Source organism: Scyliorhinus torazame, chromosome 9 (genome assembly GCF_047496885.1).
Source record: "Scyliorhinus torazame isolate Kashiwa2021f chromosome 9, sScyTor2.1, whole genome shotgun sequence".
NCBI classification, from domain to species: Eukaryota; Metazoa; Chordata; class Chondrichthyes; order Carcharhiniformes; family Scyliorhinidae; genus Scyliorhinus; species Scyliorhinus torazame.
In genome coordinates this window covers 168,758,982-168,785,260 of record NC_092715.1, presented here as the reverse complement: position 1 = coordinate 168,785,260, position 26,279 = coordinate 168,758,982, and the positions used below count along the sequence as shown (strand labels likewise).

Genomic DNA, 26,279 nt, shown 5'->3' with positions numbered 1-26,279 from the left:
TCAAGGAATAAAAAGCCAAGTAAACGTTGATTGCTCACAGGATCAACCCATGTCCATGCAAATAAGCATGGTTCCTTTACACATAGGAGTAATGCACTATCTAGTGTGTCAAAATGAGAAAAATTCCCAAAGTATTGGACTTGTAACTGCAGCAGAACTGGGCATGTCAATCCTTGTACTTATTATTAATCACAGAAGTTTGAACAGTCCTTGTTCGATGTCAATTGTCTTCTAGTTTAATAAGAATTTGAAAAACGAATGGTTAAAAGTTGTTTCATTCACATACATTACACGGAAACTTATTTTATTTTTTATAGTTATACAACATAATTATAAAAAACCTTACAGAAGTAAACAGATTTTTTAAGATGTGAAATGTTTATAGATCTAACGGCATACAGCAACATGATCTACAATGTCTATACATTTGAAAATTTGCCTAACTCCAGAAGCAAACATCAACATTGCATTTTAACTATACATATACCATTAACTGTTAAGCTGACTTTTCTTCAAAAAGCATTGTAACTAATGAAGGACCATACATTTTGTAACTGTATTCTAATGGTGGTATTTTCCCCCCTTATTCAAGAATATTTCAAAAACTGTGTAGCATGGAAATAGTGGGCTTTGTTTTCCAAAAGCAAGTCAAATCATGAGGTCCATTATCAAGCTCCCCACTACACACACTTCTATTATGCCACCATCTGAACTAAATTAACAACTGCATTGTATCAATTTGCCAGATCTACAAGAGATAAAGCAATGGCTCAAGGCACAAGTGTCAATAAATGCTCATTTTGTGCGTTTAATTTTAGTAACAAAAGGCCCCTTTCTGCTTATAAGCTCCAATAAGATTTCAAACCTGTATCTTTACCAAACTTGGCAGACATTTTAAAATGCTCAGGATACAGATTCCAAGAGAGGGGTTACATGTTTAAAAAGGCAAACCTAGCTTTTTCACATTTGTTAATTGATTAAGAACCCTTGCAAGATTTTCTATCTCTCCCACCACCCCGCCCTCCTCAAAAAAGGAAAAAGTATGGTCCTTTTTAAGACATAAGCCACCACAATTGGCACTGTTCTAAAATCAGTGCATTTCATCCTAGCTAACAATCAGACAACACAATAAGCAAACAGGCAACCTAAAATAAGGTGTTACATGCAAAGCTGATTATGTGGAATGGGTCTAACATTAGAACATGCAGAAAAACACAATGTTCGCATTTAAAAGATCACACTATAGAAGCCATATTTCACACACAGTAGTTATACAACCCAAGTTAAATGATCAACTATTTTTTAATATGTATCCAAGATGTGTCATTTACAACCACAAGCCCCAAGATAATTTTATAAAGCAACGTTGGCTCCCAGGGAAAAAAATATTTTATCCTACTGTTCACAGGTCATGAGAACACTGCAGTCATATCTGTAACAAATTCAATTGGAAGTTCAATCCATCAGGCATTTGTTTTGGTGTTCCCTGCCCAATTTATGTTTCTGTGGAAAGACCTCAAATATAAAGTCACATTTGGCTCAATTATTAATAAGGATTAGATTTAAAATCTTCTTAACAGACCTACTCTAGAGAAACATGTACAAGTTGACAAATCTCGCAGAAATTCTGCCAATACGGAGTTTGCAGGTCTGATCTATTTAAATACACTATTAACAACACAGATGTAGAGCCAAGCTAGAAGTGCTTCATAATACAGTATCGAGGGGCTATTTGCGAGCAGAAATAATTTTAAAAGAATACAGTAACCTGCCTTTGGTTGCCCACTTTGGAATACTGGAGGAATTACAGTTTCTGCATGTAGTCATTTTCAGATTAAACATCAGTGTATTCATATTATTGTCCAGCACAGCATTTAGGTACAAGCCATAAGGATAAGAATTGCAACTTGAATAAATAAAGCAAAAAGATGAATAGGTGGTTGACAACTTCTTCTGTTAAAGAATCCTTAGTGTCTTAATTTTTGAAACAATTGTCATCCAGGTTCAGAATTCCTTGCCAAAAATTACCTCATTTGAAAGTAGGGTTTTTACAAGCAGTCAATACTCTACCATAAAAATGGTTGGTTCAGTTGCTAGTAAAGATTAAGGCAGCTTGTAACTAAGCGTGCCTGTTTTGGGGAATAAATGTACTATTTGTCAGAGGGCCCTGGAAACGTACCATAGTCTAAGAAAAATAACCGTTGATGTTTAAAACCTGGTGAAATGGTTTTTCAAAGTTTCTAACATTGGACTCGTGTTCCAGAATACAGTTTTATAACTAAGAATAGGAGTACAAGTAAATCATTTTTGAATTACAACTGCTGGGCCAGTGCATTAAAGGACTTTTGAAAATAAATATTTAGAACAGTATCATTTACATCAGAATCCTCAGAAATACTCTGTACTCAAGTGAATTAATCAAAATGGTATTGTACCCACAGGACTATGTGCAGTCAGTTAAGTTCAATGATTTAGATTAATACAGGATGTACAAAAGATTAACACTGTAGATTATATCTAGTTCCATATCCCAGGAGGAGCAACAAAGATGGAATCCCCATGTGAAGGTCTCTCAAAACAGAGAATCAAAATCGCATCATAATTAGGCCACCACAATGTACTGTGTTTACAAGACACATTAACTATTTTACGCACAAAATGGTATCAAACTTTATTTGCAAGGTTTAATTATAAAATTTCCAATGGCTCGGTGGATTTATGAACTAGGTGTGGTCTTGATTTATACAAGCAAGGAAAGCCCCAGTTCTGTGCACAGTTAGCCAAGGTAAATTATAATGTTAACACTACCAGGTGGTGGAAGGTTTCAATCACTACGAGAATCAAATAAAAATCCAGGTAAGGTACCAATTCTGTCCACTGCACAATGATTCTATCTGATTGTGCCTCTTCACAGTTTAGTACCCTAATATTTAGGTTCACATATGCTGAATCATCACTTAGGTTCAGTGTTGGAGCCACAGCTGTTCTCTTTATATATTAACGATCTAGATGACAGGACTGGGGGAATTCTGGCTAAGTTTGCCGATGATACAAAGATAGGTGGAGGGGCAGGTAGTATGGAGGAGGTGGGGAGGCTGCAGAAAGATTTAGACAGTTTAGGAGAGTGGTCCAAGAAATGGCTGATGAAATTCAACGTGGGCAAGTGCGAGGTCTTGCACTTTGGAAAAAAGAATAGAGGCATGGACTATTTTCTAAACGGTGACAAAATTCATAATGCTGAAGTGCAAAGGGACTTGGGAGTCCTAGTCCAGGATTCTCTAAAGGTAAACTTGCAGGTTGAGTCCGTAATTAAGAAAGCAAATGCAATGTTGTCATTTATCTCAAGAGGCTTGGAATATAAAAGCAGGGATGTACTTCTGAAGCTTTATAAAGCATTAGTCAGGCCCCATTTAGAATACTGTGAGCAATTTTGGGCCCCACACCTCAGGAAGGACATACTGGCACTGGAACGGGTCCAGCTGAGATTCACACGGATGATCCCAGGAATGGCAGGCCTAACATACGATGAACATCTGAGGATCCTGGGATTATATTCATTGGAGTTTAGGAGGTTGAGGGGAGATCTAATAGAAACTTACAAGATAATGAATGGCTTAGATAGGGTGGATGTAGGGAAGTTGTTTCCATTAGCAGGGATACTAGGACCCGGGGGCACAGCCTTAGAATAAAAGGGAGTCACTTTAGAACAGAGATGAGGAGAAATTTCTTCAGCCAGAGAGTGGTGGGTCTGTGGAATTCATTGCCACAGAGGTCGGTGGAGGCCGGGATGTTGAGTGTCTTTAAGACAGAAGGTGATAAATTCTTGATTTCTCAAGGAATTAAGGGCTATGGAGAGAGAGCGGGTAAATGGAGTTGAAATCAGCCATGATTGAATGGTGGAGTGGACTCGATGGGCCGAATGGCCTTACTTCCGCTCCTATGTCTTATGGTCTGATGGGCGAGGTTTTGGATTTCTACCAGCACCTGTGGAATCATATCTTAGTGTAAATTACTGCTGTCAGACAAGGCTGAAGAAACATCAGGCATTGGTGGGTGACAAAGGAATGGAATAAGTTATAGTCCGTTAACGATTCTAAGGAAAGTAGTTCATATAAAATTATATCCTGTAAATTAAAGTTCTCACTTTCTTCATGTCATGAAATCAGAAATGCTATTATATAACAGAGATACACACCGTAAGGCTATGGGATATTTTGATATTCTATCTATAATGGAATGAAATGCCCATGTGACACTCATTAAATTCCAAAAGAGCCAATAAGGAAAACATTGGCATTAGCTGATGCATTGCTTACTTATTTTAGATTAAATGCTGCACTTATATTTAAATCACTTCCAAATTCCAAGGCAGGTGACATTCTTCAGGAGGTACAATGTGTGTTTTTTTGCTTGCTGTAAAATATCCTTGACTTAAAGATATTAGCAGCAGCATTTGGAAATACAGAGTACTGTGTCTTAATTTGAATTGACCCGTTACTCACTCACTCCTAATCATATCTAGAATACTTAATTTTTCGTGAACAATAATTTTATTGATGTTTTTAAGTGCAAGCAATGACAGAATTCAAGGCATTTAATCATTGGGCTCAGAGCATTATAGGCAATTTGGACTGTGATTTTAAATATTTATTAGACATTAAGCCTTGGGATATTAAAAGATTTAAAAAAAATTTTTTTTTTTTTTTTTAAAAAGGGAGTCTTACTTTTGCCGGTTTGTATATTATTTTACAGCACATCTTATAATTGGTTTTATCAATATTCAGCAGGCCCAAGCTGAATCAGCTTCAGATACTTCTTAGGAATTACTTCAGCTACAATGTACAGCTGTAGTTATTAGGTTTACTTCGAGGAAACATTTAAATATAATTATATTATAGCCAATGAACTGTGTACCTTCTTTGGACATATGAAGTACTGTTCTCATAGTCGATGAAATGTATCACTACAAAAAGAGTCAGCCAAAGTAGTTTGGCAGGTAAAGTTTAAAAGTAGCAACAAGCTAGTTTTAGACACCTTTGCATAATATTCCACAGAAAAAGGTAATATGATATTTGAATTTATGCCGCTATCAGTAAAACTGAAAACAATGTTGTTGGAAAAACCCAACTGGTTCACTAATGTCCTTTAGGGAAGGAAACCTCCCATCTTTGTCCAGTCAGGCCTATATGCGACTCAACCACGTGGTTAACTCAGCTGCCGGGATGACTTAGGAAGTCACTCATTTGTATCAAACAACTCACCTTCACCTGCTCACATGCGCTGCAGCAGTTCAAGAAAACAATACACCTCCTCAGGGAAACTAGGAATGGATAATAAATGCTGATCTTGCCAGCGACACATATACCCGAGAAAGAAATTGAAAATAATCACTTTTGTATTCTGAGCACCGTGATAACTATTACAATAGTATAGTGGTTATGTTTTCCAAAGACTTTCACAACTTATTCTTCTTCCTTACTCCTCTTCCATATAGCCAGACTTCACATCTTAAATTTCAACTTTCATACATGTACTTCCACTACATAATAAAAATAATTAAATTCACCTAAGTTCCTTAAAAGGTTAAGAAAAACTTTTCAGGTGCATTTCCTGTAATATGTCTGGCTCATTGCAGTTTTATTAAGATCAAAAGGTATGTTATAAAATCTTAATAAATTTGCAGCTTTCTTCAAGGTCAAACAAGATGTACTTGATTTCAAAAAAGGACACAGTTGTCAAAAGAGAGATGTAACATGGAAATATAAGATTGAATAATGTCAGATCCATTCTTCTTTATCCTCTCCTGTTTATTTTTCAATTCAGAAAATTATTTTTGTCCAATTGTAATTTGTTTTATGCTGATACACTTTCTCACTTTATTTCCAGACCCTAATTTAGGTTTATTATGTTGAAGCCGTATTGTTTCCCATGAGTGACAAAGTACCCTGGAAACCTAGATCCCTTCTTCTAAAATACTGGTTTTAGACTGTTTCTTTTGCAAGTAACCCTCTTGCATTCAAACCATCATAAATGGTAACATTAGTAGAACCATTTGGCTGATTCAAACTTGTATTGTATTTGTTGTCAATGGCAGAGATTGTGAGATCACAATAGCTTACTGGGCTTTTAGTAGCCGAGTATATCAAGGTCCGCATATGGAAAAAGTCCATGAGTTGGCCAATATGGCCTTCCCATTGCACTATGAAGTGTGTCTAAGATGTTTTTACCAAATCATAGACATAAATGTGGAAATCGTCATCAAATTTGATAAAATACACTGATGGTTTTGCTTCTACTTGGTGGATGACCATGCCAGTCCTCTTTGAGCCATCTTCTTTGGCATACTCCACTTGTTTACCCACCAAGCTGTCAACGACTTCTCCTGGCTCTCTCTCAGCTGGTGGAGAATCATTATCTGTGGAATCAGAAATTTAACAAAACATCAGCAAAACTAGAACTGTACAGAACCATATGACCCACCCTCGAGTATAATGTAAATATACTTTGTGAAAAATACTCAATATTCGATTACATAGCTTGACTGTCTAAAATCCTTTACCGAACTTGTAAAGCCTAGCAGGTAACGAATTTCAAAGACTATAAAATACCTTTTCATAGTGGATGAACAAAGTTATTGTAGAACAAGAATAATATGGCAGTTATGATTTACTAAGCTGCAACCAGGTCATTTTGGACAGATTTTCATAATATTTAATACAAGTTCTTATGACATTAGAATTTAAGCTGGTATTAGTAAAAGTGAAAATGAAAATGTTGGATTATTGCAAAATCCCACTGGCTTCACCAATTTACTTTGGGAAGGAAATCTACCACCCTTATCCAATTTGATCTTTTGTGTCTCAACAACGTGGTTAATTCAGCTGCCTTGTTAAGTGGCCTAGGAAGCCATCCATTTGTATTGAACTGCTCACCTTCACCACAAGCATGGCAGCAGTTCAAGACACAGTCCACTTCAGGGCAATTAGAGATTGATAATAAATGCTATCCTTACTCTTGATACCTATATCCTGAGAATGAATTTTGAAGAATTACTCTTATAATCTGAGCACTTTGTGAATTAGAGTCCAAGTCCAATCCATGAAGTGTAACCAAAGAAGAGTCACATTGGACACAAAGTGCTAACTCTTGTTGCCCTCTCCACAGATGCTACCAGACCTGCTGAGTTTTTCCATCACTTTCCGTTTTTATTTCAATTAATAGAAGTCAGATCTTCCAGTAATACAACACACGCTCAGCTTCCATTAACCGATTTCTCTTTCTCAATTCAATACAATATTACATTTGATTATATTGTTGTCAGCATTAGTACCAACATTATTCTAAAGCTACGGTTGAAATCAAAGTTATATTTATCACCATTCTGCAAGTTGTATCCTCATTTATTTGACAATGTTAAGATTCTAGTTGATGTTTTAACTGGATGGAAAGATCCCAGAATGGAATCTTGGCTCAAAAGACCATAACCTGTACATTTTTGGTATAACATGTGAGGAATAGGGTCACTGGACCGCTAATTAGCTTTAACACCAAGAAAAAAATGATTAAACATGAAAAGTTGGATCGTTATACAATATTCCTTTACTCCTCCCTTAGTTGATACAACAGAAATTCTGGCTTCCACACGAGTGATTTCAAATTCCGCTTTCAGAAGTCACTTTCAAATCTTCTTTTAAATTATGCTTTCTCTCTGCTGCTTCCATCAAGGTCTCGCTTTCAGGTTTTAATCCTCGCCCTTCAGGTTTCCTTTTTCTCAAAGGCTTTTACACAAACTCTTGAGGTCCAGCCACCAATTTCCACAATTACACAGAACATACAGTGCAGAAGGAGGCCATTCGGCCCACTTAAGCCGTCACTTCCACCCTATCCCCGTAACCCAATAACCCCTCCTAACCTTTTTGGTCACGAAGGGCAAGTTATCATAGCCAATCCACCTTACCTGCACCTCTTTGGACTGTGGGAGGAAACCGGAGCACCCGGAGGAAACCCACGCAGACATGGGGAGAACGTGCAGACTCCGCACAGACAGTGACCCAGCGGGGAATCGAACCTGGGACTCTGGCGATGTGAAGCCACAGTGCTATCCACTTGTGCTACCGTGCTGCCCATAATGACTCTCAAACTATAGTCATTTCTCACAAACCTTAGCAATAATGCAGATTTTTTCTTGCCTCTCACAATCCAATGCCTTTTCAACCTTTATTGAACAGTAATATTTCTTGTTTTCTTAACCATTGTCTATAGTATGGCTTTTGTTCTAGCAAGGCTTGGACAGATGTTCCCTCTTTAGTCTAAAATCAACTGCTTCCAGCAGACCCGAGAGCTACCTGCTCTCTCACTACCGATCTCAAACTAATTAAATTAGCTAACTAAAATTTAAAAGCTTCTCTACCTTACAAGGCCTCAGTTGGCCAAACATCCCCTCATGGTTTATTTACTCTTCATGCCATAACCCTCTCTAAGCAGAATAGAATCATAGTTAGAATTGAAACTTATCCCCACACACCTACTAGTCCAGCATGAATCCGATATTCACTCTTCCAAGCACAGAATCATTAAATTATTTAAAACTACTTCTTATTTCTAATATTTACCAATAAAAATATAAATCCCTAAAACTACCTTTATTTTCCTAACAAATTAAATTCAACAATCAAACATCAGATGTAGCAATACAAACCAAGTTTTCAAAAGGGTCAGATATCAAAGGTGCTTTGCTAGCAGGGAAATGTACTTGCAATATCCAATTGTTAAATGGAGATCAAACTACAGCTAAACATATAGTTCATTATAACACAAAGTATACCAAATCAATGTTAAATCCAATTAAAACTGCTCCCGGTCTGGGTTCAAGTCTCAATTCCAAAAGGCGGCCAGACAAAAGGTGGATACAAACCATATTATGATACCTGAACTAAATGTTTGACTCGGATAAGAAATAGGAGTTGGCATTCAGTCCATTGACTCTGCTCTGCCATTCAATATGATCATGGCTGATCTGCCTTTTACTCCACTTTCTTGTCTGATCCCAAAGCTCTTCCCTTGTCAACCAAAAATCTTGTTTGCACATCCCTAAGGAGATTTAAGTGTCAACTGTATTGCTGGGTCTGAAGCCACATGTAGGCCAGACCAGGTATGGATGACAGATTAGTGACGAAGGACATTAGTGAATCAGATGTTTTTTTACGACAATTGACTATGGTTTCATGGTCATCATTAGACTTTTAATTCCAGATTAATTCCATGGCGGGATTTGAACCCAGGTCACCAGAGCATTACCCTGGGTCTCTGCCGCTACCTCCCCATGACTAGGGGAAAACAATTTGGTATAGAAGAGGTCACTTCAAATGGGAAATAAGGAAATTTATATTTATGCTAAAAGCCATCTCCACAGGTGGCTAACATCAAAGGGAAAGAATGATAAATCCATAGCACAGAGACTGAGGAACAGGACACAGCTGCAGAAACATTCTCCAGAAAAGAAGGAGCACATTTCGTTGAAACTGGAGACTGCTTTTCCAAACCTGACAAATAATTTGTGGGTGGTAACTATCTGCTGGATTTAGCTCAGAGATTCATAATATTGGATGTTGGTTGGGGACAAAAGGTCCCAGTTCAGGAAACATAAGTAGTTGGGAACAATGAGGTAACCTAATGCAATATTATGCATATAGCCATCAGTGTAATTGTGTTGTAGTGTATTAAAGTCCTTTGTGTCACTTTCTTTTCTTTTAAGTTAATAAATATTCTTTATTAATTGTAGTTCACACGTTCTCCCGGCGTCTGAATGGGATGTCTCCGGATGCTGCGGTTTCCTCCCACAAGTCCAGAAAGACGTGCTGCTAGGTCATTTGGACATTCTGAATTCTCCCTCTGTCTACCCGAACAGGTGCCGGAGTGTGGCGACTAGGAGCTTTTCACAGTAACTGCATTGCAGTGTTAATGTTAGCCTACTTGTGACAATAAAGATTATTATTAATTAATATGTTCAATGACCCTGCCTCTACTGCTCTCTGGGGAAGAGAATCCCACAGACTAATTAACTGTTTGAATACTCATCTCCATCGTAAATAGGAGACTTAGTATCTTCAAACTGTTCCCCCTAGTTCTAGATTCCCTTATAAGAGGAACATCGCCTCAGCACCTACCTTTCAAGCCCCCTTAGAATACTAATTGCTCCAATAAGAGTACCTCGGATTCTTTTGAATTCCGATAAGTATAAGCCCAACCTGCTCAAACTTTCCTCATTAGACAACCATATCATTCAAGGAATCAGGCGCATGAACTAATCTGAAATGCTTCCAATGCAAGTTTATCCATCCTGGAGGAGATCAAAACTATACACAGTACTCCAGCTGGGATCTCACCAATGCCCTAAATGGTTGCAGCAAGACATCTCTAGTTTAATGCTCCATTCCGCCTTGCAATATAGGCCAACATTCCATTTGCATTCATAATTACTTGCACTACCTGCATCCAAACCCTTTGCAAATTCACGTAAAATGAAACCCGGCTCTCTTGGTATCGCAATCTCTCACCATTTAAACAACGCAGTAAACTGTGGGCTATCCAGCACTGTACGAGGGGCATGGACAGGGTGGATAGGGAGCAGCTGCTCCTTTTAGTTGAACAGTCAGTTACGAGGAGACACATTCAAGATGAGGGGCAGGAGGTTTTGGGGGTATTTGAGGGAAAACCTTTTTTACCAAAAGGGTGGTGATGGTCTGGAATGCACTGCCTGGGAGGGTGTTAGAGACGGGTTGCCTCGCATCCTTTAAAAGGTACCTGGATGAGCACTTGGCCCGTCGTAACATTGTGCTGGCAAATGGGATAAGGTAGGCAGGTCAGGTGTCTTTCATACGTCGGTGTAGACTCGTGCCGAAGAGCCTCTCTGCACTGTATTATTCTGTGATTCTGTGACTGTACTAACCAGAATGCTATTAACTGAAATTTCTGACAGTTCAATTTTGTTTTAAAAGCCAGATTGCAGGTCGGAAATGCAGAGTCAACTGGCGGATTTCCGAAACCCCAATGTTGCGGTTAATCTTTAGTCGTGTTGGTTTTCTGTTATGGTGGTTTTACTCTTATGCCTGCTCTGCTGGGACCCCTGACTGCCCAGCTGCTTCCCTTTTCTGCTCATCTATTCAAAAGATAGAACAGGGTAGCACAGTGGCACAGTGGGTTAGCCCTGCTGCATCACGGCGCCGAGGTCCCAGGTACGATCCCGGCTCTGGGTCACTGTCCGTGGAGTTTGCACGTTCTCCCCGTGTTTGCATGGGTTTCACCCCCACAACCCAAAGATGTGCAGGGTAGGTGGATTGGCCACGCTAATTTTAATTGGAAAAAATGAATTGGGTACTCTAAATTTATTTTAAAAAGATAGAACAGTACATTGTTTTGTGTCTCAATTAATGTAAACTCCCTGTTAACTGGCACAATCTATTCCCAGAGCATGGCAGGTAATACAATTTTACTATATAACGATTGTCAAAGTGAATAACCTCACATTTCCCCAACATTGTGCCTCTCTTCACCAATTCTTTGCCCACTCCTTTATCTACATCCCTTTGCAAACTCTTTGTATCTTCTTCATAACTTGCTTTCCTACCCTTCTTAGTATCATCTGCAAATCTGGCTATAAACAGTTGGTCTCTTCACCAAAGTCATTAATTTATATCCGTAAGGAGATTTTAATTTTTTGACCTAGGTCGAGAGATGGTCCTGGTGATTTCACCAAAATCCCCTTTGCTCAAAGGATGGTGTTACTCTATTTAAGGATAACAATGCCATCTGCCAACATTGGAAAGAACATTTTCAACAACTCCTCTACCAGGAATCACAGTGGTAGCTGATACTCTCCAGGCTATTCCACAGGCTATTCTCTTGGGTAGAATTCATCTGTGAACCACCATCATTGGGACAGCTGCAACAAGCAATCAAACGGATGAAAAACAGCAAAGCCTGCGGCCTCAATGGTATTCCTGCTGAGTTCTTCAAAGCTCATGCGCACATCAGGACCCCAACTGATTTTGGGGGAAAAAAAGATCCCCCCCCCCCCCCCCGACTTCTGGAATGCTCCGATTGTACCTACTTTCAAGAAGGAAGATAAGTTATGATTTGAAAACTAGGAGGCATGTTTTTTCCATAGCAGGGAAAATCCTGATACCCAGTCTCCCGAATTGCCTACTTCTTGCAGCTGAAGAAATTCTCCCAGGTACAATGTAGTTAAGACTTTCCAGAGAAGTCTCTGGCATGGCCTTTGTTGCCAGGCATATCCACCGAAAATGTTGAGGAACTCTTCATTGCATTCATCAACCTGATTAAAGCTGTTATGGGAGAGGCATTTTCAGAACCCCAAAATGGATCATGGAGTTCATCCAACCTCCCCCTTTAATGTATTTGTTGCTTTTCCGAGCACACGGCTTGTTGTCAAGGTGTGATACAGCACAATTGCTTCACAGCTCCAGGGTCCCAGGTTCGATTCCGGCTTGGGTCACTGTCTGTGCGGAGTCTGCACATCCTCCCAGTGTGTGCGTGGGTTTCCTCCGGGTGCTCCGGTTTCCTCCCACAGTCCAAAGATGTGCAGGTTTGGTGGATTGGTCATGATAAATTGCCCTTAGTGTTGGGTGGGGTTACTGGGTTATGGGGATAGGGTGGGGGTGTTGACCTTGGGTAGGGTGCTCTTTCCAAGAGCCGGCGCAGACTCGATGGGCCGAATGGCCTCCTTCTGCACTGTAAATTCTATGAATTATGGACAAACTGTTTTTAAACACAAAATAATATTTATTCCATGAACTCAACTTAACCCTTTTAAATAAACATTGGATCTCTTAACACCCCCTTACTTCAAAGATAACCCCGAAAATATTACAACACTAAATAATCCTTCAGTTATTCCTTTCAACATCCAAGAGACTTAACACCTTCAAACAGAAACACATCAGGTTAAAGGCTTTACTATTATGAGTTTAAAATCACCGAAATGATCCAGAGATAGTCTTTCATGGCAGAGATCACAGCAGATCCAGCTCACTGCAAACACAGACACACCCCAGCTCTTTTCAAATGAAACTTAAAAAAAAAAACTGCAAAATGACTGATCTAAAGCCCAGCTCCACCCACACTCTGACATCACTGCATTTCTTAAAGGTACATTGCTTAAACATCCATTTCTTGAAGGCACTCTCACATGACAAAGCATTTGCCTCAGCAAATTGCAATGTTCTGTGGCTTGTGCTCCAAGGATTTGGATGTCCGAGAATCTTCTTCACTCTCCTGCAATTACCTCATGATAAAGCTGCAACTGTATGGAGTAAGAATATGAAAGGGATGCCTTCAAAATCCAGACATGGCTCTGTAATAGCCCACATGCTGTTTACAAGTTACCAACAGTGGATATTCACCTCAATGACCAACTGGTCTCTGTATTAAATACTACTCAGCTGGACAATTCATTAACCTCAGTTTCCTCCGTACTAAAACTAAACCGACCAGCATAGACATAGATCATGTACAGTTTGAGGATGTGGAGATGCCGGCGTTGGACTGAGGTGAGCACAGTAAGAAGTCTTACAACACTAGGTTAAAGTCCAACAGGTTTGTTTTGAATCACTATCTTTCGGAGCACAGCTCCTTCCTCATGTGAATGAAGAGGTGGCTTCCAGAAACATATATAAAGACAAAGCCAAAGATGCAAGACTTCGCTCGACTTGCATTTTTGACTTTGTCTATATGTATGTTTCTGGAACGCACCTCTTCATTCACCCGAGGAAGGATCTGTGCTCCGAAAGCTAGTGATTCGAAACAAACCTGTTGGACTTTAACTTGGTTTTGTAATCGACAGTTTGAGGATGACTACAGCGTCGTTGTTCAATCTACACCAGATTTGCAAGCCAATCTTAATCTATTAAATTCTGTGTACGAGATCAGTTGGTCCATGAACGTTGCCAAAACAAAGCTAATTTATCAACTGACATCTGGTGAGCCAAATAGTCTACAACCCATGTATATTGATGGAGCGACTCTGGAATAGACAGTTCTTCCCACACATTGGTAGCTATCTCTTTCTCAAAAGGTCACCATTGATGAGGAGGTCCAACACCAGATCAGCTGCGCCAGCTCAGCCTTTTACAAGTTACAGTAGCGAGTGTTTGACAACAAATCTACAGATTTACTGAGTCAAATGCTTTTGTCAATGAATGCAATGGTCATGTTCTCAATACTATTCTTGGATTGGACTGTGTCGTGGCATATAAGAGCAATAGTAAAATTCCATTAGCAATGCAACAGACTCATCCTCCAGATTTAGCAGGAGGATTGTCAAACAATTGCTGGTGCCCTTCTTGAAACCAGATCAACAAGCATTCAGACAAAACTCCTGCAAATTCAACAATGATGGACAAGGCACTGTCCGGATGGCTGAAAAGCATCTCCCCATTAGGTCCTGTTTCTACAACTCTCAAACGCTCTGGGGAGGACAAAGAAAAGGCTTCAAAGGCACAAAGTTCTGCTTGAAGTAGGACACCATTGACATTAATGACTGCGAAGAGCTTGCAACCAATTAATAAAATGGTGACAACTTGTCCATTAAGCAGCATAATTTGAGTCTAAATGCCTTCATGATGAGCTAGGGCACAATGGAGAAGCAAAGAACACAAATCCAATATTCCAAATCCCACCACCATGTGGAACGTCCTGCTCCATGTGTCCAAAGATTTGTGGTTCAAGAATCACCCAGTTCAGCCACAGGGAGACCCATGGCAGAAACTCACAACCTTGAGTAGATGTCATCCTTGAATCGAGGGGTAGCCAATGATAGGTTGCGGCACTCCACTAGTTTGGCAACCTGGCAATTACCCATTTATCCCAACTCTCCATATCCTCCTCGTTAGCCAGCCAATCCTATATCCATGCTAATATATCAACTCTAACACCATGAGTTCTCATTCTGTGCAGCAACGGTTTGTTTTTCTTTAAAATAAATATATTTACTGAGATATAAATATGTACACACACCCACCCACAAGAAAAAAAGCAAACAAACATGAATGCACATAATCAAAGAAAAACTATCCAACCCTCCCCCCCCAAAGTAGTCAATGAACGGCTGCCATCTCCAGGCAAACCCCTCCACAGACCCTCTCAAAGCCAACTTTATCTACTCCAGTCTGAGGAACTTTGCTAGGTTGCTCACCCGAACCCCTGGTTTCAGCGGCCCAGAGTCCCGCCATTCCAATAAGATCCGTCTCCGGACTACCAGGGAGGCAAAGACCAAGACATCGACCTCTCTTGCCTCCTAGACTCCCGGGTCTTCTGACACTTCAAGCATTGCATTGCCACTTCCAGACTCGGGACCACCTTCCACCTCAATTCCTCCGACATAACGTCAGCAAACCATGCCAGAATCCCTCCAGCTTCGAACAGGCCCAAAACATGTGGACATGATTCGCGGGCCCACCCATGCACTGCCACAGCTATCCTCCACCCTTCGAAAAACCTACTCATCTTGGCCACCGTCATATGTGCCCAATGGACCATGTTGAACTGAATAAGGCTAAACCTTGCAATGAAGAGGATGCGTTCATCCTCCTCAGAGCCTCCTCCCACATCCCAGCTTCCAACTCCCTCACCTGCTCTGCCTCCCACTCACGCTTCACTATCCCTATCAGGGCACCCTCCCAATCCAACAGCTCCTTATAGATTCCTGACACTCTGCCCTCACCCACCCCTATTTTTGACGCTACCTTATCCTGCAGCCCCAGGGGCGGCAGGTGGGTAACGGTCCGCACCTACTTCCTGACAAAACCCTTCACCTGCAAATACTGGAACCCATTCCCGCTGGGCAGGTCAAATTCCTCCATCAACCCGTCCAAGCTCAAAAAGCTGCCCCCGACGAACAGACCCCAAACCGCTCAATAGGGTGGTCGAGGCGGGTTGCCTCACGCCCTTTAACAAGTATCTGGATGAGCACTTGTCCCATCAAAACATTCAAGACTGGGCCACGTGCAGGCAAATGGGATTAGGTAGGCAGGTCAGGTGTCTTTCATACGTCGGTGCAGACTCGTTGTGCCGAAGAGCCTCTCTGCACTATTATTCTGTGATGCTGTGACTGCACTAATCAGAATGCTCTATTAACTGAAATTTCTGACAGTTCAATTTTGTTTTAAAAGCCAGATTGCAGGTCGGAAATGCAGAGTCAACTGGCGGATTTCCGAAACTCCAATGTTGCGGTTAATCTTTAGTTGTGGTAGTGATCTATTTAGTTCAAATTTCTTTTAGAAAGCTAGCAGAAACTCATGAAGTTGCCAGGAGGTCAGAAGCAGCAGGTAACACTGCTTCCTAACAAAATCCCTCACCTGCAAATACCAGACCCCATTCCCGCTGGGCACTTCAAATTCCTCCACCAAGCCCTCCAAGCTCAAAACACAGCCCCCGAAGAACAGACCCCCAAACCGCTCAATACCCAGCCTTTGTAACCCCATGAACCACCCATTCAGACTCCCCGGAACTAATCTATGATTACAGCAGATCGATGCCCAAACGGAGGCCCCCTCCAGCCTCAGGTGCTTGCGCCACTGTCCCCACACCCTCAGGACCATCACCACTTGTGGAGTACCTGGCCGGCGAGAGTGCCCCCCTGGATTCCTCAACTGTCAACCGTGCCCCCAAGCTGTAGTCCTTGCAGGAGGCTGACTCCATCTGCTCCCACCGACCCCTCCCCCACTACCCACTTCTTAACCATGGCTATATTCGTCACCCAATAATAATTCATCAAGTTTGGAAGACCCAACCCCCCTCCCCAGCACCTCCTGGACCCGCGGGGCTTTACCCACCCAGCCAAACCCCCAACTCAGTGCATGAACCCTCCTAAATAAAGCCTTTGGGATAAAGATCGGGAGAAAGATCAGGAGATTCTGGAACATAAGAACCTCGGGAGAACTGTCATCATCACCGATTGTACCCGTCCCACCAGCGACAGTGGGAGCACATCCCACCTCCTAAAATCCCTGTTCATTTGCTCCACCAACCGAGCCAGATTCAGCTTGTGTAGCTGCTCCCAACCCCGCACCACCTGAATGTCCAAATACATGAAGCTTGCTCCCACTTCTCTTAAACGGTAACTCCACCAACCTCTTCTCCTGTCCTCTCGCTTGGATCGGGAGGATCTTACCCTTCCCCATATTCAATTTGTGTCCTAAGAACCAGCCGAATTCCTCCAATATGCCCACAATTCCCCCAATTCCTTCCAGTGGGTTTGATATACACATCAATAGATTGTCCGTATACAGTGAGACCCTGTGCTCCACCCCTCCCCTGCATTATCCCCCTGCCAGTCCCTTGACTCTCTAAGCGCCATCGCCAGTGGCTCTATCGCCAAGGCAAAGAGCAATGGGGAGAGTGGGCATCCGTGCCTCGTCCGACTGTGCAACGTAAAATACTCTGAGCTCACCCGGTTCCCTCGCACATTTGCTGCCGGTGCCCGATAAAACAGCCAGACACAATCCACAAACCCCTGCCCAAAACTACACCATCCCAACACCTCCCACGAATAGTCCCACTCCACCCGGTCAAAGGCCTTCTCTGCATACATGGCAACCGCCACATCCACGCTTCGTACCTCCATCATTATAATGTTTTTAATAAACGCCTAATAACAGCCAACAGATGCCTCCCCTTTTCACACCCTGCCTGCTCTTCCTATCACCCCCGGCACACAGTGCTCAATCCGTAAGGCCAAAATCTTGGCCAGCACATTAGCGTCCACATTTAGCAAAGAAATTGGTCAGGAAGACCCACACTGCTCCGGTCCTTATTCCTCTTTAAAATTAAGGAGATTAAGGCCTGCGATAATATAGGGGGTAGCACCTCCTTTTCCCTCACCTCATTCAATCCCAGATCCCCCAAGAACGTTTTAAAAATTCCACCTGGAACCAATTTGCACCAACGCCTTTCCCCGCCTGCATCACCCCTAACACTTCCACCAGCCCAATGGGGGCTCTCAGTCCCTCCACCAGGTCCCTCTTCTTAGGGAATTCCAACCCTAAGAAATGCCTCATTCCCACCACCTCGGCCGGGGGTACGAATCATATAGCCTCTTATAAAAGTCGTCAAACCCCCACCGTCGCCCCACCGGGTCTAAGTCAGTGTTCCCCCTCCTACCCTTCATCTTTCCAATCTGCCTCGCTGCCTCCTGCTTCCTCAATTGATGTGCCAACACCCTACTCGCCTTTCCCAATATTCATAGACTGCCTCCCTGGGGATTCCTCAACTGTCCAACCACCTTACTTGTAGATACCAGTCCAAACTCCATCTGGGGTTTATGCCGCTCTCTCAACAACCCTGCCTCCAGGGACTCCGAATATCTCCTATCCACCTGCGGATCTTATCCACTAACCTAGCCATCTCTGCCCGCTCCGTCTAGTCTCTATGCACCCGAATTCAATGCCTCCCATAGCGTGGCGGCCAAAACCTCCGCCTTGTCATTCAACTCCACATACTCCCGAATAGTAGCCCTCACCCATTCACAAACCTCATATGCTAATAGTCTTTCCCCCACCCCCCCTCCACCCCCAGGGTCCACCTGCAAGTCCACCCAATGTGGCGCATGGTCTAAAACCACAATCGCCGAGTACTCCAAACCGACCACCCCCTCCAACAAAATCCTGTCCATCACAAAATAGTCGTTCCGGGGGTACACTCTATGTACATGGGAGAAAAACGAAAATTACTTCGCCCTCGTCTCCCAAATCGCCATGTTAAAATTCAACCCCTCGGGACTTCCGGGTGCGGAGATGACCAGCTGAGTCGCACGTTTCGGCAGCTCCCGGTGAAACAGACTTTTGGGCTCTTGATAGGAGCCCCAACGGCAATTTTGACGGCTAAAAACACTGTGCGGCAAACCAGAAGGGAATCCCCCCTGGATACGGATGAAAAAAGGAGAAAGTGGCCGGATTGCAGTGGATCCTTTAGAACAGCGGCAAGGAAGGCAAGCAAAAACCAAGATGGCGTCGGAAGGTGGCAGTTTAACATGGGGCCCTGAACAACAAGAGTTCTTGAAATGCTGTGTGGAAGAGCTCAAAAAGGAAATGAAGAAAGAGCTGTTGGCCCCGATACTGCAGGCGATCGAAGGGCTAAAGGAGGAACAAAAGACCCAGGAGCGGGAGCTTCGGGTCGTGAAGGCAAAGGCAGCTGAGAATGAGGACGACATACAGGGCCTGGTGGTGAAGACGGAGACGCATGAGGCACATCAGAAACGGTGTGTGGAAAGGTTGGAGGCACTGGAGAACAACGCAAGGAGGAACAACCTGAGGATTCTTGGTCTTCCTGAAGGTGCGGAGGGAGCGGACGTCGGGGCATATGTGAGCACGATGCTGCACTCGTTAATGGGAGCGGAGGCCCCGGCGGGTCCGTTGGAGGTGGAGGGAGCATACCGAGTGATGGCGCGAGGACCGAGAGCAGGAGAAATTCCCAGAGCCATAGTGGTGAGATTCCTCCGTTTTAAGGATAGAGAAATGGTCCTTAGATGGGCAAAGAAAACTCGGAGCAGTAAATGGGAGAACGCGGTGATCCGCGTTTATCAAGACTGGAGTGCGGAGGTGGCGAGAAGGAGGGCGAGCTTTAATCGGGCCAAGGCAGTGCTTCATAAAAAGATAAAATTTGGAATGCTGCAACCGGCAAGACTGTGGGTCACATATCGAGGGAGGCACCACTACTTTGAGACGGCGGATGAAGCGTGGACTTTTATTGTGGAAGAAAAACTGGAATGAGCGGGTTATTAAAAAGAACATTTGAACAAAGTGGTGGGGCGAATGTGGGGGGCGAAGAGGGGGGGTTAAAAAGGGGGGGGAAAGAGGAGTTTTATGTACTAATCCTGCGATGTGGTAACTTTTCTCTCTTCCACAGGTGGTGATGGGGGGAGGAGGGGAGGTGGAGGAGATGGGGCGTTGGCCATTGGGGGCGGGGCCAAGGGAGAAGCGCGGGCTTGGTTCCCGCGCTATGATAATCATGGCGGGAATAGAGAAGCAGGAAGGAGGGGGCGTCGCACGGTGCGAGCCGAGGTCACGGGGGGAAGCCGAGGTCGGCCAGAGTTTGCTGACTTCTGGGAGCAACATGGGGGGAGTAATTACGCTAGCGGGGGACCTAGCCGGGGGGGGGGGGGGGGGGGGGGGGGTGGGGGGGGGGGAATTACTGGGTTGCTGCTGCTGGGGAGAGGGGGGAGCTGGTATGGGAGGGGATGGGCGGGGGGGCACCGCCTGGGGGAGATACAGCTGCGTGGGAACCGGGTGAGGAGCTGGAAAAAGGGGATGGCTAATCGACAAGGGGGGGGGGGTAGGAAGCCCCCCAACCCGGCTGATCACGTGGAACGTGAGAGGGCTGAACGGGCCGATAAAGAGGGCACGGGTACTCGCACACCTTAAGAAACTTAAGGCAGATGTGGTTATGTTACAGGAAACGCACCTGAAACTGATAGACCAGGTTAGGCTACGCAAAGGATGGGTGGGGCAGGTGTTCCATTCGGGGCTAGATGCGAAAAACAGGGGGGTGGCTATATTAGTGGGGAAGCGGGTAATGTTCGAGGCAAAGACTATAGTGGCGGATAACGGGGCAGATACGTGATGGTGAGTGGCAAACTACAGGGGGAGACGGTGGTTTTGGTAAACGTATATGCCCCGAACTGAGATGATGCCAATTTTATGAGGCGGATGCTAGGACGCATTCCGGACCTAGAGATGGGAAAGCTGATAATGGGGGGAGATTTTAATACGGTGTTGGAACCAGGGCTGGAAAGGTCGAAGTCCAGGACTGGAAGGAGTCTGGCAGCAGCCAAGGTACTTAAAGATTTTATGGAGCAGGTGGGAGGTGTAGACCCGTGGAGATTTAGCAGACCTAGGGAGTAAGGAGTTCTCGTTTTTCTCCTATGTCCATAAAGTCTACTCGCGAATAGACTTTTTTGTGCTGGGAAGGGCGTTGATCCCGAAGGTGAGGGGAACGGAGTATACGGCTATAGCCATTTCGGATCACGCTCCACACTGGGTAGACTTGGAGATAGGGGAGGAAACAGGAGGGCGCCCACCCTGGAGAATGGACATGGGGACTAATGGCAGATGAGGGTGTGTGTCTAAGGGTGAGGGGTGCATTGAAAAGTACTTGGAAACTCAATGATAATGAGGAGGTCCAGTTGGGAGTGGTCTGGGAGGCGCTGAAGGCGGTGGTTAGAGGGGAGCTGATATCAATAAGGGCACATAAAGGGAAGCAGGAGAGTAAGGAACGGGAGCGGTTGCTGCAAGAACTTTTGAGGGTGGACAGACAATATGCGGAAGCACCGGAGGAGGGACTGTACAGGGAAAGGCAAAGGCTACATGTAGAATTTGACTTGCTGACTACGGCACTGCAGAGGCACAATGGAGGAAGGCACAGGGTGTACAGTACGAATATGGGGAGAAGGCGAGCAGGTTACTGGCACACCAATTGAGGAAAAGGGGAGCAGCGAGGGAAATAGGGGGAGTGAGGGATGAGGAAGGAGAGATGGAGCGGGGAGCGGAGAGAGTGAATGGAGTGTTCAAGACATTTATAAAAAATTATATGAAGCTCAACCCCCGGATGGAGGGAGAGAATGATGGGCTTTTTGGATCGGCTGGAATTTCCCAAGGTGGAAGAGCAGGAAAGGGTGGGACTGGGAGCACAGATCGAGGTAGAAGAAGTGGTGAAAGGAATTAGGAGCATGCAGGCGGGAAAGGCCCCGGGACCGGATGGATTCCCAGTCGAATTCTATAGAAAATATGTGGACTTGCTCGCCCCGGTATTGACGAGGACCTTTAATGAGGCAAAGGAAAGGGGACAACTGCCCCCGACTATGTCTGAAGCAACGATATCGCTTCTCTTAAAGAAGGAAAAGGACCCGCTACAATGCGGGTCCTATAGACCTATTTCCCTCCTAAATGTAGATGCCAGGATCCTGGCCAAGGTAATGGCAATGAGAATAGAGGAATGTGGAAAGAAGCTAAGCCCCCGGGGGTGGAGACCTGGATAAATGACGTGGCAGGGTTTATAAAGTTAGAGCGGGTTAAGTTCGTTCTAAGGGGGGCGGCTCAAGGGTTCACCAGGCGGTGGCAACCGTTCGTCGAATACCTCGCAGAAAGATAGATGGAATGGAAAAAAGAAGGCAGCAGCAGCAGCCCAGGATCGGGGGGGGGGAGGAACCAGAAGGACTCTCAGGGTTGTTAATATATACTGTATAATATGTATAGGTCGTTGCTACAGATAATTATATATTGGACTGTTAAATTATATTTTTGGAGAGTGTTACTTGTGATAAGGCAGTTGCCAATTAGGGTTAGTTTTCATTTTTGTTATTTATTACTTATTCATTTTCTGTTTATAAAATAGGTCATTGTTATTTGTGTTGTTATAATATTGTGTAAAGGATGCACAATGTACTGTGTTGGTTGACCAAAAATTCTCAATAAAATATTTTTTTTAAAAAATTCAACCCCTCCCATTATCAGCTGGTGCGAGTCCAGGTCCAGGTTCTTCCCCAGCACCTGCCGCATAAACTCTACATCGTCCCAGTTTGGGGTGTAAACAGTCATGAAAACCATCAACATCCCCTCCAATTTCCTCTCACCATTACAAACCTTCCCCTGGAGTCTGCCACTCCATTCCCCAACTCAAACGCTACCCACTTATTTATCAGGACCGCCACCCCCCATATCTTCAGATCTAATTCTGAATGAAAGACCTGACCTACCCACCCTTTCCTTAGCCTGGTCTGATCCTGGATCTTCAGGTGCCTTTTCCTGCAAGAATGCCACATCCGCCTTTAAGCTCCTCAAATACGCGAACACGCGGGACCTCTTGACTGGCCCATTCAACCCTCTCACATTCCATGTGATCAGCCTGGTCGGCACCCCCCCCCCCCCCCCCCCCCCCCCAACAATCAACAGGTCCTGGGCCAGCCTCCAGCCTACTTCCCGCCACCCATCAGGCCCGCCTTCAGATGTCCACCATCATCAACCTCCCTCTTATCATACTTCAAAAGTCCCTCCCCTGTCAGTAGTCCCTCCCCTGTCAGTCGTCCCTCCCCTGTCAGTCGTCCCTCCCCTGTCAGTCGTCCCTCCCCTGTCAGTCGTCCCTCCCCTGTCAGTCGTCCCTCCCCTGTCAGTCGTCCCTCCCCCTCACAGAGCAACAATCCCATCCCCCATCAAGACACTAACCACCTGCTCACCCCCCACTGCGCTCCCATGAATGAGCCCACCCATCTAGCCTGGCAGCCCCCTGGCACCTAGCATCCTACCCCCCACTGATTCCCCACCTCCCCCACTCACACACGCCCTTGGTGCAAACAGCAATATCAACAAGCGACGGAAGAAAAAAAAGAAAGGACAATAACCCCAGAGGTAAGGGGGATAGGAAGAACCAAATTCCCCAAACACTTTGTCCAAAGTTCAATGTCCTCCTTCTCCTGCCAGTCCACTGACTCTTGCAAACTCCATCGCTTCCTCCGGTGTCCCAAATAATATTCCCGACCATTGTAGGTCACCCAGAGGCGGGCTGGGTACAGCATCCAGAACTCCACCCCATTTTAAAGAGGGCAGCCTTCACTCGATTAGAATCCGCTCTCCTCTTGGCCAGCTCTGCACCGAGATCCTGGTATACCCGAAGCTCATTGCCCTTCCAGGTACATCGCCTCGTCTGCGTGGCCCTCCTCTCTTTATCATGGAACCGGTGCAACCGCACCACCATTGCCCTTGCGGCTCGTTAACCTGCGGCTTCCTCATCAGCGCCGCATGAGCCCGATCCACCTCCAGGGGACGCTTGAAGGCCCCCTCCTCCAGCAATTTCTGGCTACACAAGGGCCAGCGTCCGCTCTCTCAATGCCCTTTGGCAACCCCACAATCCTCAGGTTCTGCCTCGGGCAGTGGTTCTCAAGATCTTCCACCGTCTCCTGAAGCGGTTTCTGAGTATCTCTCAACACCCACTTTCAGCCACCAATGAAGTGAGCTGCTCCCCCACTGTCTTGCCTGGCTTTGGGTCTCCAACCTCAGCTCCATGTGATCGATCCCCCGCCTTAAGCGGATCCACCATCTTCGCCAGGTCCTCTAGAGACTCCTTTCTCTGCTGGCTGAACTTCTCATTCAAGAAGTCCACAAGCTACTCCATCGACCATTGAGATGGTAGAGCCGACCCCTTGCTCTCCACCATCTTTCCCTGTGTTGCAGGAAAAGTTTCTTGCTCCAACAGCTCCTTTCGACTGGTCCACGAATCCGTCCACTGGTGGAATATGCCCTTTCTCCACCACTCCTGTACCTTTTCCCATCAAAACATCCACCTGCTAATCGGGGAAAAGGACCAAAACAAACGCCACAAGCGGGAGCTGCCAAATATGCGCCCACTCACAATGGCCGACACCGGAAGTCTGCAGTAACTGTTTATGTGGCATCTTATCAAATGCCTTATGGAATCCAAATATACTACATCTACTAATTCCCCTTATCCTCAAAAGGTTACATCCTCAAGGAACTCTAATAAACTTGTCAAACATGGTTTCCACTTTCACAAAACCATGTTCACTCTGCCTGATCATATGGTTTTCTAACGTTTTTGCTACTAGCTCCTTAATAATGGATTCTAGCATTTTCCCAATGACATATTAAGGCAACTGGCCTAAGGCTTCCTGTTTTCTATCCCCTCCTTCCTAGAATAGTGGTGTTACTTTGTGGCTTTCCATACCAAGGTTAAAGTCATAGTATTAAGAATGAGCTATAATACGTGAGCAACGCCCCCAGTCCACACATTCAACATTACGTTCCAGAGACTCTGTACAAATGCAACCTGCCTTTTCTAACATCGAACTAAAGCAAGTTTCACAATTGCTACATATAAACGCAAGGCAGGCAAACATAATTAGTTCTATAAATAATAAAAGCTCCCCTTGGACTTACTCGAGTCAGGCATAATACGTAAATCCCCTTCTCTGTAGTCTTCTAGAAGTTGGTACATGTACAAGACAGGATCCTTTTCATAGGTGATATAAAACCACGTGTTCATGATTGGAGCACGTGCAAGCACCATTCCTCGCCACTCATCTTTAGCTCCATTATCATCTTTTTCGAACATGTGCTCAACTGCTTTGCCTATCATCATTTCTGCCAGATCCACGTCACTGATTCGAGAGACAGCTAAAAGCAAAAATTGAATACCGTACTTAGTAATTTTAAGTAATTAATGATATATAACTAAAAATGTAAATTTGAAATATTAGTGATCTTAAAACCCTTATTTTCACTCACAAACTCTATCTGGTAGGACCCGAAATCCTAAGACCCTTTCATCTTTGTGAAGTTCAAGTCCATATACACAGTCGAATCCATCATATTTGATAAGGTAAAGTGCAGGATTTACAGGTACTTGATCCAGAACGGTGCCTTTCCACTGCGTTATTCCACCTTGTTCTTTCCATCCATGCTCAATTCTGCAACCCACAATGTTCCGTCGTGAATGAGATACCGTCTTGCTTGGCCCCACATTACTACGGTGTTTCCTGCAATAAAAGAGAACACATACCTTGGAATGTTAAGGAAGATGCAAATCAAAATATGTCTCCTACACGAATTGACAGAATGTAAATTCAGAATAGCTGGTTAACTTGAAAGTGGAAATAGAAGGAAAAACAAGGCGTACAAACACCATGCAGACAAATTAGCTAATTCTTCCAAAACAGCTAGTTGCTACAAATAAATTTGTAACCTGCCAATTAGATCATATAAGTATATAGGACATGCAAAGGTAGATTAAGCAAAGCACCAAACCGTTCTCCTTCTGCAATCAAAATGAAATTTTAATAGATATAGAAATATTTTTATTTTAAAAAGTTCTCTGCCTGGGAAAGTATCTAGTAGACTGGAGCCTATTTTTGGAGATCTTCTCAACACAATACCCCCTCTGTGCTGCAATTCACCTCTAGCCATGAATTAAAGTAACACCGTCCAATAAATTGATGAATGTATTTTCTTGAAAACCCAGTAAACAAATCTAAAATTAATTCTCTACGAAGTTTTCCTTAAAGGTTTCCCACCCCAGTTTCCTTCCATATCTCCTTTCTTAACATATTGACTTGTGCTCAGTTTAAAGGGCTATAGCACCATCTGGTGCATCATTAAGCGCCTAACAGGCTGAATCTTGACAGCAGATTCAACCACAGGAGTGGAGCAGCATCACAGCTGAGCCTGCTGCAATCATCAACACACTTTTTCAGGAGTGAC

At 44.1% G+C, this 26,279-nt stretch overlaps 1 protein-coding gene across 10 annotated transcripts in view; it reads right to left on the bottom strand.

Annotated features, from left to right (window-relative positions):
• Window positions 1-210: 210 nt before the first annotated feature.
• Window positions 211-26,279, bottom strand: part of LOC140429577 (spindlin-W) — a 137,685-nt gene continuing 111,616 nt past the window's right edge. For all 10 annotated transcript variants that reach the window (XM_072516766.1, XM_072516772.1, XM_072516763.1 and 7 more), the window contains 3 exons: window positions 25,308-25,558; window positions 24,960-25,196; window positions 211-6,415 (listed from right to left, as the gene is read on the bottom strand). In XM_072516766.1, the coding sequence (XP_072372867.1) occupies window positions 6,213-6,415; window positions 24,960-25,196; window positions 25,308-25,558 (691 nt within the window). In that variant the 3' untranslated portion in view covers window positions 211-6,212. The remainder of the gene's footprint in view (window positions 6,416-24,959; window positions 25,197-25,307; window positions 25,559-26,279) is intronic.